This window comes from Scyliorhinus torazame, chromosome 10 (assembly GCF_047496885.1).
Source record: "Scyliorhinus torazame isolate Kashiwa2021f chromosome 10, sScyTor2.1, whole genome shotgun sequence".
Classification (NCBI taxonomy): domain Eukaryota; kingdom Metazoa; phylum Chordata; class Chondrichthyes; order Carcharhiniformes; family Scyliorhinidae; genus Scyliorhinus; species Scyliorhinus torazame.
Genome location: NC_092716.1, coordinates 215,447,713 through 215,463,152, shown reverse-complemented (window position 1 = coordinate 215,463,152; position 15,440 = coordinate 215,447,713). Strand labels below are relative to the sequence as shown.

At 47.5% G+C, this 15,440-nt stretch overlaps 1 protein-coding gene across 4 annotated transcripts in view; it reads right to left on the bottom strand.

Annotated features, from left to right (window-relative positions):
* The window catches only part of LOC140384561 (acyl-CoA (8-3)-desaturase-like), a 69,440-nt gene extending 59,491 nt beyond the window's left edge, over window positions 1–9,949 (bottom strand). Inside the window, exon 1 of one of the 4 annotated variants that reach the window (XM_072466365.1) lies at window positions 9,636–9,949. In XM_072466365.1, coding sequence (XP_072322466.1) covers window positions 9,636–9,818 — 183 coding nt within the window. In that variant the 5' untranslated portion in view covers window positions 9,819–9,949. The remainder of the gene's footprint in view (window positions 1–9,635) is intronic. The other 3 variants (XM_072466366.1, XM_072466367.1, XM_072466368.1) reach the window with 3 other exon arrangements.
* Between the last annotated feature and the right edge of the window lie 5,491 nt (window positions 9,950–15,440).

Here is a 15,440-nt window from a genome sequence, read left to right as displayed (position 1 = left end):
ATCACCGGGTGTCGTTGAATGCCGATGCTCTGTTGCTGTTCGTGATGGACCTGTTAGAAAGCATGGGCAGAATCATGGGCTTACTGAAGAGGTTTGGGGTCTTCAAGCTATAAATTGAATGTTGGGAAAAGCGAAGTATTCCCGGTGAACGCTTTATGGTGGGGTACGAACCTGGGGGCAGTGCCATTTAAGATGGCGAGGGAGAAGTTCTGGTATCTGGAGAGCCAGGCAATGCTTGAGTGGACTACAATGCATAGGTGGACCTTGACATGGTTGGTGTAGCAGGTTAAGGGGGGACCTTAAACAGTGGAACACTCTCCACCTGACATTGGCGGGGAGGGTACAGATGGTAAGGATGCACGTATCGCCAAGATTCCTGTTTGTGTTTCATTCTCTCCCGATTTTCCTCCCCAAGGCCTTTTTTCAGAAGGTAGATGTTATGTTCTGTGTTCTGGCCATAGTATAGATGTACACATAACATCTAGTTCTTTGACCAGTAAGATGATTTATTAACAATATTAACATGTGGAAAGATAACTAACGAATTGTGATACAGACAGTAACAAATAAATTAATTCAGTGAATTCTCCTGGAGCTACTTATACTACGACCACCCTCATGTACGTCTTACTACCAATTGTCGGGTATCTTAAGTCATCTGATAGATCTATAGCGCCACCAACTGGCTGGAGGTCGCATTGCTAACTATAGACAAAACTGTGCACAGGCATATCACCACAGTAGATGCGTTAATCTTGGAATTTGTGTGGGCAGGGAGGGTGCCAAGGGTTAATAGGACTCTGTTAAAAAGGCAGAGGTGGGAGGGGAGGGGGGGGGTGCAGTTGGGTCAGGTTAGAGGAGGAGTCTTGCGAGGGGATGAGCCTGAGGTCCCTTGTGACGGCCCCGCTCAGAGGAAGTACACAAGTAGTGGTGGTGGAGTCGTCCATAAAAATTTGGAACCAGCTGAGGAGGCACTTTATACTGGGGTACATGCCGGTGATGACTCGGATTCCTATGTGTGGGAATCATAGGTTTGCGCTGGGGTGGGATGGACGGAGGAAGAACTAGCGCAGGTCAGGGACATGTTTGTGGAGGGCAGGTTTGCCGGGCTAGAGGATCTGAGGGAGAAGTTCGAGTTACCATGGGGGAGTGAGTTCAGATACTGGCAGGTGCAGGACTTTGCACGCAAGGAGCTGCCATAATTCCCTCGGGTACCGAAATATATGCTTGTGAAGAAACTGTTGCTCCAGGATGAAGAGGGGGATGGTAGGATTGGGGGACCAATATGTGTGGTTGAGAAAGCAGGGCATGACCTTCGTGAAAAGGATCAAGCGGATGCGGGAGAAGGAGTTGGGAAGGGAGATAGGATGGGGAATTTGGTGCAAAGTAATGCACCGAGTGAACTCAACCTCCTCCTGTGCAAGAATGTGCCTTATACAATTTAAGGTGGTGCTTAGGGTCAACATGACTCGGGCCCGGATGAGTGGATTTTTCCTGGAGGTAGTGGACGGATGCAAGAGGTGTGGGAGGGGGCTGGAGAACCCTACTCTCATGTTCTGGGGGTGTGCGGAGTTGGAGAACCTTTGGGAGGCGATGTTTAGGAGCCCATTGAGGATTGTGGCGATCTGTAGGGTGTCGGAGATGTGGGCCGATGTCGTTGCCTTTACCTCTCGGATTTCCCGGTGACGGATACTTTTGAACTGGAGGTTAACTAAGCCTCCAGGTGTCGCGGCCTGGTTGGGAGACTCGTATGAGTTTCTCAGGTTGTAGAAAATCAAATTTGCCCTAAGGGGGTCGGAGGAGGGCTTTGAGGTAAGGTGGAGGCCCTTATTTGAGGAGCTGTTTGTCGCCTTGGCGGGGGGGGGGGGGGGGGGGGGGGGGGGGGAGTAAATGGGGAAACAATGTACTCTGTTGTGTTACTGTGTTGAACATGTTTGGAATAAAACACATTTTTTAAAAAGAGAAGCAGGTTAGGCTGAGATTGTTCTCCTTAGAGCAACGAAGGCTGAGGAGGGAATCTGATTGAGGGGTACAAATTTATGAGGGACATTGAAAAGATAGATGGGAAGAAATTCTTCCCCCCTTAGTAGAGGCGTCAATAACCATAATAATAATAATCGCTTATTTTCACAAATAGGCTTCAATGACGTTACTGTGAAAAGCCCCTAGTCAGTGGCATAGATTTAAAGGACAGGTGATTTAGAGAGGATTTGAGGAAAAGCCTTTTCACCCAGAGTGTGTTGGGAATCTGGAGCTCACTGTCTGAAAGGGTGGTGGAAGCAAGAACCCTCAGAACATTTAAGAAGAATTTAGATGATCACTTTAAATGCCAAAGCATACAATGCTACAGACTAGGTGCTAGAAAATGGGATTAAAATAGATAGGTGCTTGATGGCTGGTGCAGACAGGATGGGCTGAAGGCTGTAAAAGTCCATGACTCTTCTCAAGGGCAACTAGGGATGGGCAATAAATGCTGACATAGCCAGCGACGCCCTCATCCCGTAAATGAAGAAAAAAAAGAGTACATACAGAGAACAAAACAGAACCTTCAAGCAGAGTACTGCTGAAGAAGTATACACAAATTAATTCTAGCTGCTAATTTACAACCTATTGGAAAGCATGGCAACTCAAGGACTCTTGGAGCAGCACATAACGCACCACACAGATATCACTGTAAAGATATCACTTTGCTGTTTGTCGTATATATAAATGATTTGGAGGAAAATGTAACTGGTCTGATTAGTAAGTTTGCAGACGACACAAAGGTTGGTGGAATTGCGGATAGCGATGAGGACTGTCAGAGGATACAGCAGGATTTAGATTGTCTGGAGACTTGGGCGGAGAGATGGCAGATGGAGTTTAATCCGGACAAATGTGAGGTAATGCATTTTGGAAGGGCTAATGCAGGTAGGGAATATACAGTGAATGGTAGAACCCTCAAGAGTATTGAAAGTCAAAGAGATCTAGGAGTACAGGTCCACAGGTCATTGAAAGGGGCAACACAGGTGGAGAAGGTAGTCAAGAAGGCATACGGCATGCTTGCCTTCATTGGCCGGGGCATTGAGTATAAGAATTGGCAAGTCATGTTGCAGCTGTATAGAACCTTAGTTAGGCCACACTTGGAGTATAGTGTTCAATTCTGGTCGCCACACTACCAGAAGGATGTGGAGGCTTTAGAGAGGGTGCAGAAGAGATTTACCAGAATGTTGCCTGGTATGGAGGGCATAAGCTATGAGGAGCGATTGAATAAACTCGGTCTGTTCTCACTGGAACGAAGGAGGTTGAGGGGCGACCTGATAGAGGTATACAAAATTATGAGGGGCATAGACAGAGTGGATAGTCAGAGGCTTTTCCCCAGGGTAGAGGGGTCAATTACTAGGGGGCATAGGTTTAAGGTGAGAGGGGCAAGGTTTAGAGTAGATGTACGAGGCAAGTTTTTTACGCAGAGGGTAGTGGGTGCCTGGAACTCACTACCGGAGGAGGTAGTGGAAGCAGGGACGATAGGGACATTTAAGGGGCATCTTGACAAATATATGAATAGGATGGGAATAGAAGGATACGGACCCAGGAAGTGTAGAAGATTGTAGTTTAGTCGGGCAGTATGGTCGGCACGGGCTTGGAGGGCCGAAGGGCCTGTTCCTGTGCTGTACATTTCTTTGTTCTTTGTTTGTTCTTTGTCCTGAACTGTATCACCACAGAATGCCAAAAGTTCGAATGAGCAAAGTTGCAGTGCCACAGATTGGTCCCACCTGACAATAGAGAGATAGGAACATGGAAGCAGGAGTAGGCCATTTGGCATGTCGAGCTTGCTCTGACATTTCGTATGATCATGGCTGACTGTTTACCTCAATGCCATTTTCCCACACTATTTCCATATCCCTTCATGTCATTAGTATCCAGAAATATATCAATTGCTATCATGAACATGCTCCATGATTGAGCTTACACAGCCTTCTGGGGTAGAGAATTCCAAAGATTCACCACCCTATCTCAGTCATTCTCCATGGAGGAAATGGGGACGACACATTGAGTTTCATGAAAGCAGGACAAGCTTGCTACCTTGACTCGGTTTTATCAGAGCTGCTGCTAGACTTTAGAAGGACGAGCATAAAATGATGATCATTTTTGTTATCCAAGAGTAAATATAATAGAAAACTAGGTTGATAGCTAAACCAAAAACCAGGAAAGAAACAGTCCACTCCAGCAAGCTGCTCTCCTACATCACTTCTGAACTGTGTCTGTAACTTAGAAGTGTCTAATTTTGTGAACAATTGTGCTCACAGTTGACCAGTCTTTGAAGGGTGAGTAAGCTTCAGAGCAAATAGGAGCTCTTGTGACCAGATTCTTTCGCTTGCCACCTATATAGAAAATAGTTTCCAGGAGAATGCAGCAGCTGTGCCTCTTGACGTGAGGGCACCAAGATGTCAAAGTCATTCATTTCTAGAGTTGTTACAGCTGCGGAGGTATGTTTTGAGACAGACCATTCCAGGTGATGTTACACATTAAGCTTAATACACTGACTGATGGACGGCTGTAGAGACCTGTTTTGTTGCAATTCTTTAAGATAGTTCAAATGATCCATCGCCAGCATTATCCAGCCCATTCACATATGTAGATGACATCTGCCTGGCTTCAAGAAATAGAGACATCAAAAAAGGTTGAGCACAATTTGAATCAAGGACAAAAGAGAAAATGCTGGAAAATCTCAGCATGTTTGGCAGCATCTGGAGGGAGAGAAAAGAGCTAACGTTTCGAGTCCAATGACTCTTTGTCAAAGCTAACACAGTAAGAAGTCTTACAACACCAGGTTAAAGTCCAACAGGTTTGTTTCAAACACTAGCTTTCGGAGCACTGCTCCTTCCTCTAGTGAATGAAGAGGTATGTTCCAGAAACATATATATAGACAAATTCAAAGATGCCAGACAATGCTTGGAATGCGACCATTTGCAGTTAATTAAGTGTTTACAGATCCTTCCTCATTCACCTGAGGAAGGAGCCGTGCTCCGAAAGCTAGTGTTTGAAACAAAACTGTTGGACTTTAACCTGGTGTTGTAAGACTTCTTACTGTGCTCAGCCCAGTCCAACGCCGGCATCTCCACATCAAAGCTAACAGTCAGAGAATGTGGGCAATATTTATACTGTGGAGTGAGAATGAAAAATGAGTCATAGCCACAGAAACCCAGGGAAACGGGGTGCTATTAGCCACAGAAACCCATGGGGAAAGAGTGCTAATGGCAGTCCCCAGAGAGAACAAAAGGTGTGAGGCCAAACAGCAGAGAAACTAACACCAGAGGGTGAACTGTGACAGATGTAGATGTGGGGTGAGGGAAACATAGAACACAAAAGTGCACACTGCTCGTCACTACCTACGCTAATTGGTGAGAGAATAATGCACATACTGTGTATTTAAATTCTTTCCACAAAAAACTCCTTAAGTTAAATCAAACCTTGAAAATAATGCCTACTTTTCAGCCAACAAATGCCAAATGGTTACTAGTCCTCTCCAATATTTAGACTTCTAATAATCGAGTAACATAATGTAGCAAAGAACTCCTCTAGAGAAAAGAGATTGTTACTTTTCATTGTTATATGAAATACTTTTCACATCTGCCATCATCAGCAGAAGACACACCTGGACTAGGCTACCAATCATCACCATGGTAGGCAGTGCCTCGTTATGGCAGACTGAATGGGGATGCGCTATTCCCTCTGTAAGAAACTCCTTCCTCATTACCAAGCCTGATAGAAATAGGCTGGCCTCATGCTGCCATTCCATCTCTGGGGCATGCTTTAGATGAGGAGTGGTATGATGTGTGGTAAATGGTCATTCTTGGGCACACTGGAATGTCCTGTGTATCCATGATGCAGCTGAGGATGCCATACATCCACTGAATGGCTCCTTAGTTCCCACAGATCTACCAGAGGGAATGACCAGACTCCTCAATGATGATCCTGAAGGTACTGGAGGGCTAACAAGAGTACAATGCCTATTCCTAAACCCCTTAACACTTTCCATGCTTTTGATTTATGGCTTGCATTTCGAATCTCCCCTCCAAACCTTACTGTACCATGTTTGCATTCTCGAATGTCTTTTGGCCTTTATTGGTAAGTAATCGCTATGATTGTCAGTTTTTAAAATTACTCTGTAATTTCCCCAGAACATTGACGTTTAATCCTTCTCTGATTATTGACACTAAGAACACTCTTTTTAATTTTTTTGTGTTTTTATTGGGTTTTCACATCTTATATTCCACAATTCATAAGTTACACATTACAAAATCACACCAAAATGTAAAGGAAAACAAAAGAGACACAGAAATCAGGGCATATATATACAGGCAATTCTCTTCCCTCCCGCTGTGGCCATGCCCCTTTAGTCGGCACACATCTGTTACAATCCCCAGTATGGCCAGAGCACGTTTTTATAAGTGTCCATTTACAGTTCAGTTTGAGCTTCAACTTGCCTTCGGAGCAGACCCCTGCGGCTTTGTCCCTAGTCGCTCTCGGTTTTTTTGCATGCCTTTGCTCCCTCCCCCCTTTCGGGGCCCTTGTTTCCGGTGTCGCCATGTGCGATCTGTTGTAGCCAGCCTTCTACCCCACTCCTTGATTAACTCCCTGGGCCTGTCCGCCCCCCTTCTTCCCCTCTGTTTTTCCCCCCATCTAGATTCCACCCCCCCCCCCCCCCCCCCGGCCAGGCACTCTCTCCCTGTCGAGAGTTGTGCCATGGCACTCCTTGCTCGTATTTCCCTGTGCTAGCTCACCCACTGGTGTGGTGCCACCACGCAACCCCCCCCCCAGGGATTGCTCCACACCTTACTCCAAGCACTGCATTTCTCTTCCCCCCCCTCCTCACCCCCTTCTGCATCCTGCTGCTCTCAACCCCTCTTTTCTGAGACTCACCGTCAGATCGAACACAAGGCAGATCAGTCCTGCACAAATAGCCTCTCTTTCTTTTTAACTGAGGAGAGTTGATGTGTGGTTCTCTGCTGATGTTGCTGCCTTCCTAGCCAGTGCTTGCGCACAAATTCATCTGCGTCGAAATAGTACTCCCTACCTGGAACGTCACCCGGAGCTTGGCGGTGTACAGCATCCTGAACCACATATTGTTTTTGTAAAGGGCTGCCTTGGCTGTGTTAAATTCTGCCTGGCGCTTGGCCAGGTCTGCCCAATGTCATAGAATCCCTGCAGTGCAGAAGGAGGCCATATATGTCTTGCAAAGCTCAGGATCATTCCCAGTCTTGGTACCGGTGTAGTTTCGCAATGATGGCTCGCAGCTGCTTCCCATCCTTTGGCTTTTGCCAGAGTGACCTGTGGGCTCTGTATACTTCTGGGAGCTTGGGGAAGCTTTCCCCACCAACAAGTTTGCCCAGCATCTGTCCCACGTACTCCGTAGGGCTCCTGTCCTCAGTACCCTCCAGTCGGCCCACAATGCAGAGGATTTACGGTGCGACAGAGTGTCCCCGATCTTCCCCTTCACATCCCTTGCATCGCCACCAACCTTGCCTTTTCCATCTCCAGTGAGGCGATCCGATTGCTGTGGTCGGTCGCAGCCTTCTCCAGCTGTCTGATCATCGCCTGTATCTCCAGATGGCGTTTTGTCGTTTCCAGCACTCCCTAAAGGGGGACTAGTGCCTCCGCTACTGCTACTTTCACCATCGCCATTATTTTGGATTTAATAGGGTTTTAGAGCACTTAAGAGGTCCCGTGTTAGGCGGTTCGTCCATTCATTTATCGTGGAGGGGGGTAGCCAGGGATATGTTCTGGTGACCCATCCCGCTCAAGTGTGGCCGGGTCCTTGTCGCCCCGCGTGTACACCATCCCCTCAATCTTCCTCTCCAGACTTTTACTGGCTCTGCTGTCTTTTTGGTTCCCTGGGCTGTTGCCTGGCATGCCTACTTCATTGTGGTGGTGTTGGGGGGGTATTTATTTCCAGGGTTTAGCAGTCAATTTGTGGTCTAAAAGTGCCTAATTTCAAGTTTCCAGGAGGAGAGCCACCTTTTGTGTATCCGCTCAGTCCATCCCCATCACCGGAAGTCCTCTTTCAAATTATTAATCACTATCCTTGTGTTACTGATCTGTGATCACCTCTTTTCTCTAATAATTGATCTGTAATATGTGATCATCAATCTGTCTCTCCTTAAGATTTATTTATCTCTTGTTCTGATTAGCCATCAGTAAATGCCAATCCTAATTTGGTTCAATCATTTCTGATTTTCCCATTCCCCTATCATTGATCTTCTCCAATCATGAACCTTGCTCCAATTATTGATCAGTAATATTTATGGTACTCAGGTTGACTCTGGAAACAGGGGAATGGGGTAGGCACACCTTGTGATTTTCAATGACGGATGAGTTCCAGCTCACCTGTTATAATTTAGATCAGAGACTGCCTATAAAGCAGCTACTTAGCTTTAAGGCCTTCAGAAAAGCCCAAAACTGGAGTAATACTTAGGTGATGACTGATCAGTGCCGCATATTGAAGAGTATTCACAGAGGTTAAGTTACGAGGAGAGATTACTCAAATTAGACCAGTTTTTGCTAGAATTTAGAAGGCTAAGGGGTGATCTGATCGAAGTATTCAATATATTAGCAGGGAAAGATAGGGTAAAGATCAAACAGTACTGCTTGGAGATTCAAAAACTGAGGGCATAGTCTAAAAATTAGGGTTAGAACGTTCAGGAGAGATGTTAGGAAGCACTTCTTCACTCAAAGGGTGGTAGAGGTTTGGAACTCTCTCCTACAAAACAACAGTTGAAGCTGAAACTGTTGCTCACGTTAACTCTGAAATAGATGGACTTTTGTTAAGCAAAAGGCCAAAGGCAGGTATATGGGCAGGGATTCTCCAATAATAGGGCTATGTTCCCACGCCAGCATCAAAACGCAGGAGTTTCACTCTGGACTTTCCCAAGGTGCGGATACGGGGCTCTGCACTTCCGGTCAGGAGTCCGCACATGCGCACAGCCACGGCCTGCAGCGGCCGCACAGTGCGTGATGGCGGATTCGGACGACGGAGCGGCACCAAAAATGCAGTCCCCCAAGATTGCGCGCGCCCGCAGATTGGTGCTGCCCGATCGCCCCCCTGGCCATCCAGGAGGCCCTCCCCGGTGAAGGATCCCCCCGCCCCCCACCAGGGAGGCCACGGACTGAGCCAGCAGCCAACACGGGTCGTTCCAGACAGGCAAAATGTGGTTAGAATCATGCCTTTGGGAATTCGGCCAGTTGTCCCCATAGAATCGGGCCACTGTCAATGGCCCCCTACCCACTCCGCATAGACCGCGCAGTCCCCGGAGAATCACGGGAGCGGCGTCGCGCCGGATTTCGGCGTCAACGCCCATTCTCCGCCCCCGTGCCGATCGCGATTTCGGCGTGGAGGCTCGGAGAATCCCGTCCATGGACCTAGATCACAGATCAGCCATGATCTCATTGAATGGTGGGTTAGGCTCAAGGGGCTGAATGGCCTACTCCTGTTCCTATGTTCCCGCGGAACATTGACCAGGAACAAAGCAGCTGCACTCCACCAGCCTTCGCCGTTGCCCAGTGAGCAACTTTGCCGTTGCCTATTGATGAGTGACTTCTGATTATTTCTCAGTGACCTCCCTTTCTCACATGGATTACCCCGGAGGTGCCAGCCTTACCGTGGCGTCCTGCCCCGCGTAGTGCCCGATCACTCGGGCGCCTCCCGGGTGCCTTTTGCTGAAGTCGCTGATATTGTAGACCTTCCTGCGGATCACCAGCCAGCGGTCGCTGCGGGTGCAATGTCTCTGCACCTCCTCCCAGGTAAAGAACCTGTCCCGGTCACACTCCGCACTCGAGCCCATCACCCCGACCGTGTCTCTCCCCACTTCCCCTCACTCTCCGGCCAGCCTGTGTGTCGGATCCGGACCGCTTCCCCAGCTTTGCATCCCCCCCAATTTCAGGACCACATCGAGCAACAAGCACCGGGAGATCCAGATCCCGCTTTCCCCTCCTCTCGGCGCGCCATTGGGTCGTTTTTGCATCAATCACGGCCGCCTCCCGCTGCGATTGGTCTGAGGGGCCGTCAATCAGATGGGCCGCTCCCGCCCCACCAATGACAGACATCCTGGGCGGGGATTAAACCATTCCCACATCCCATTGGTCGGGAGAGACACTCGCTCGTCACGTCCCAGTTGCCCATTGGCTCATTAGGCAGCATCCACCCCTCTCACGCGGTTCAGGCCCTGTCTTTCATTGGCCGATACATAGACATCAGATTCACTGAGAATGAATGGAGTGGTGGAGAGAGTCTCTCTGCAGCTCGACACGGGCTGCAACCACCTTCATTACTCACATCACACTCTGTCAGCCAACAAGGAATTTAATATCTGTCCCCTTTTCACTCCTGTCAAGGCTTTGGAGGCAGTGAATTCCTTTGAAACAGAATAACTTCAAAGCACCAGCTAATTTGTCACAGTAAGATCCCACAAATAAATTCCAGATCAAATATGCCAATCTAGAAAACTAAAGGGTAGCTGCAAATCACCCCATCACAAAACTGACGGCCTTTGGTTATTAGTATGTGAAAGCAGCCGGCTATGTAGCTGAATTGTAAATGCTGGAAATCTGATATCAAAATTAAGTATTGGAATTTTAAAAAAGAGAAACCACATTCTGATATTTCAAGGTGGGTACCCTGAAAGCTATGCATTTTATTAACAAGATGCGGGTGAATCTCTTGTCCCCTCCTCTCCAAAGAGCCAATCCCAGAATCTCTATTCTTCTCCTGGAAAGAACCACACCCAAAATCTGTCTCTTCATTACCCTCTGTCAATGAATTGCTAAACGGCTGGGCTCAGCAGTCTAGTCAATATTTTAAATGTTCTTTCATGGGGTGTGAGCGTCACTGGCTACACCAGCATTTATTGCCCATCCCTAATTGCCCTTGAGAAGATGGTGGTGAGCAGCTTTCTTGAACTTCTGCAGTCCTTGTGGTCTCCATACACCCACAATGCTGTTAGGGAGGTTCAACATTTTGACCCAGCAACAGTGAAGGAATGGTGAGATTTTTCCAAGACAGGATTATATGTGGCTTGTAGGTGGTGTTCCCATGTATCTGTTGCCCTTAACCTTCTAGATGGCAGCAGTCATAGGTTTGGAAGGTGCTGTCTGAGCAGCCTTGGTAAGTTCCTGCAGTGCATCCTGTAAATGAAATGAAAAAAAAAAATGAAAATCGCTTATTGTCACAAGTAGGCTTCAAATGAAGTTACTGTGAAAAGCCCCTAGTCGCCACATTCCAGCGCTTGTTCGGGGAGGCTGTTACAGGAATTGAACCGTGCTGCTGGTCTGCTTTGGTCTGCTTTCAAAGCCAGCGATTTAGCCCTGTGCTAAACAGCCACTGCTGGCACTGTGAGTCAGTGGTGGAAGGAGTGAATGATGTGTAAGGTGCCAATCAAACTGGCTTTTTTATCTTTGAATGGTGTGGAGTTTCTTTTTTTTAAATTTAAAGTGCCGAATTATTTTTTTCCCACTTGAGGGGCAATTTAGTGTGGCCAATCCACCTACCCATGCACCTTTTGGGTTATGGGGGTGCGACCCATGCAGGCATGGGGGGAATGTGCAAATTCCACATGGACAGTGACCGAGGGCCAGGAGATGGTCATTGCATAGAACTTGTGTAGCATGAATGCTACTTGCCACTTGTCAACCCAAGCCTGGATATTGTCCAGGTCTTGCTGCATTTGGACCTTTACTACTTCAGTATCTGAGAAAGCTGTGAATGGCGCTGAACATTGTGCAATCATCAGCGAACATCTTCACACCTGACCTTATGATGAAAGGAAGGTCATTGATGAATCAGCTGAAGATGATTGGGACTAGGGCGCAATCCCAAGGAACTCCTGCAGTGATATACTGGAACTGAGATGATTGACCTCCAACAACCACAATCCCCATTTGTGATAGGTATTGTAGCCATTTGGGATGGCCACTTACAAAGTAAACATGGATACTTACAAAGACTCAAGGGAAATATGGCCAATACAGGATTCAGGCAAACTCAGAGCCTAAATGTATATTTGCTAGCAGAGAACCAGACAGTATCGAAACCCTTAGCCGATTTGCATTCTAATGACCCATTTCCCCAGGACAAAAGACTGGTACTCAGGTATCAGATACAATTCCAGACACATCGGCGCCACTCCCTTCACCCAGGAAGCCCAAACAGCCAAGGTCAATGACCGCTCAGGACACGCCCAGCCATCAAGGGGCCGCCCCTTTATTGGCACAAATCGAAGGCAGTAATCAAAGCCTGCCGAATTATAGGGTCCAAAGCTAAAGACCGCCCAAAAGAGCGCCAAACCTCAAAGGATAAAGAGAAACACTGCCATTTGTACGATCTCTTTTGTCTCTGGCACACCGGAACTCTTCGGCTCGGCCTATACCTGAAGCCAACTGCAGCACCATGACCAGAAGCAAGTTCAAGATCAACGATCGCTACCAGACGGATGAGCCCAGCAGAACCGAAGTTACAACTCCAGACCCAGCCACTCCAGATCTGAACAAAGACCTTGTTCTTCTGCCAAAGCCGGGTGCCTGAAGTTAAGTACAGGTTGTTGGAGTGTTAAGTATAGTTTAGTTTGTAGTGTTTTTATGTTGCATGTGTGAGTTAATCTTGTGTGTAAATAAACTATTATTGAACTTGAACTAATTGACTGGTTGTTGGGTCTTTGATCAATATCCGGTTGAACCTTGTGGTGGTATCATTTGATACCTGGCGACTCTGAAAAACAATATCATATTATTAATTGGCAACATTATTGGCATCTCCGGTGCAAATCGGCAACAGTTATTGCCGACCTCTGACGGGACTCGACCTAGAAGTGATTCTGTCACTCCGAGAGAACCCACAAAACGTTGAATTAGAAACCCAATTGAAAAAGTGAAAAGAAATCGCAAGTGTAAGACCCGTATTGATCAAACCTCCAAGATTCGGAAGTGTGTAGTAATTTGCATGCGTACTAACTGGGATATAAGGTAAACTCGTTAGATTTTGTTGCGTAAAACTATTGGGAGTTTTGTGAACCGGAAAATAGCTTAGGCCATACCCGCTGTTTGCCTCGCCGCCCTATTCCCCCCTGTCCCAAATTTAGGCTACAGAAAAGTGATACCAGTAGAAATGGCAGCAGAGGCAATGGAATGCCTTATGAACATGCAGGAGCCCAAGGTGGCAGCGACCAATAGAGCAGAGCAGTGTCCCATATGGGAAGAGGAACTAAGGAAATACTTCAAAGGGAAAGGATGGCCCCTTTGGTCTGAGTTTTGTTCGAATGAAGAGTCAGGTCTTGGTAGTATGGGACAAACTTGGTGGGACAACCTAACCGAGATACACAAGAAGAGTTCAGGGACAGTTCATAAGCCGATGGCAATCGTGTCCTGTCTGGCACAATTGCGAGGCACAGAGGAAGTCGTGAGGACGCTCCGCAGACAGCTTGTAGAGAAAGAGGCAAAGAGTGAGGGAAACATTAGCAAGTGTGAAAAAGTTAATGAGCAACTCCGAGAGCAGCTAGCAGCAAAAGACAAGGAGATGGCTGATGTCAAACGGGCACACCAATCTTGTTTAGTCCACCTAAGCAGCTTTCAGACACAATACGATAAGGCCTACCAAGATACACAACGCGCAGTCTTGGTAAGAGAAGAGATGCGTAGACTTGAAGGCAGCTTTACGAGCACTCCACAGTTCCACAACGGAACAAAGGCTGAGTTCAGTAGACCACGCCAAATGCAGGCAGCAAATTTGAACGTTAGTCACTGCTCTCAGTACAAAATGGTTTCAGAGACACCTTTGGACCAAATTTAGACGAGAAAGATGGCCCCGATTGGCAGGAACTCAATGAAACTGCCTATAGGTATGTAGAAGACACCAAAAATCACAATAGAGCCCCCCAGGCCCCAAAAAGGAAAGCACCCGCACCACTGCACAGGCAGCACACAACCCCATGAATCCAGTCACCACACCGCGCACGTCACAGGATCGCGAGGAGCCCGATTTCGTTTACACCACCCCACTAACCATCACACAATTGAGGGATGCCTGCGGCAAAATTGAACCATTCCAACCCACAGCAGACCCACACCATTTCTTAGAGCGAGTAAGACAACAGACAGTTATGTACGGTCTGGGCGAACCGGAGGAAGTGAAACTTATAGTGATGAGCCTTGACCCAACCGTTAGTTCAGCATTACCCGATCCACAGAATGTAGGAGGAGGAAGCCTCCAGGACATGAAGGCATCTATTTTAGGTGCAATTGGTTATAATAGAGGAGATCCCGTAGAAGGTCTAAATCATTGCAGACAAAAGAAGGGAGAGCACCCGACTGCATACGCAGATCGCCTTTGCATCCATTTTAAAGCGGTATTTGGAGATTTAGTCCACGCACACCTAAATGTCGAAAACACAGCCAAATGGACCCGTATTTTAGTCGCCCACGCCACAGAAGCAGGTCAAAAAGCCTGTGCGAATTATAACCCCTCAGACGCCACACATAACGAAGTGTGGGTTCTGAAGAGACTTTCTAGAGCTTGGGAACAATCCGTACATAAAAAGGCAGAGCAGGAGAAAGCAGAAGCAAATATGAATCCAGGAAGGACACATCCGGACCCCGCATGGGTAAACGAGGGTAGACATGACGGACAGCACCACAGAGCACAGGTTTGCTATAATTGCGGACAAAAGGGACATTACGCCCGCAAATGCAATGCCCCCCCCGAACCAGCAATGGAATAGCAAGCGAACGCCCCACATAGGAACAATGCCAGGCCTATACACTGTATTAGCGCCCGCCCAGATCATTCTGCCATAAATAGCACAGATTGACGGTGTTCGGACACCCCAACTTGGGTCTGCGACACACTCTGGGACATGTCAGGTAGACCAGTAGTCACAGGCACAGTCCGCGGACACCCCATAGAGTTGCTTTGGGACACAGGAGGGTCCCGCACTACTTTAAACTCCTCCACAATGTTTCAGCGAGACAAATGGCCCACTACAGACACTAATACCCTTAGCGGATTTACAGGACATATTCAGCAGGGATATATTACGGCCCCCGTAGATATCCAAATCGGAAATGTTAATGCTAAGCACCCCGTTGTTTTAGTAGATTTGTCCCGAACAGCAGAACACATTTTAGGGATTGACTTCATGAGTTCACACAACCTTTCCTTTGATCCCGTGAATAAGTGTGTTTGGAAAATGGCTAGAACAGCGAGAGCCCCCACCACGCTCAAAGTAGGAGACTGCGAACACAGAATCTGCTCAGTCGTCAACTATTGGACTAAGCCATTAGTACAGATAGGACAATTAGAGAGGTCCAAAGGAAACATAAAGCATCCCTCGCCCAGCACAAGCACGACTGTGGAAAAATTCCGGGAACAGTCGCCATTACAGGTCCAGATCACAAGCCCCAGAAACAACATGGCTTCC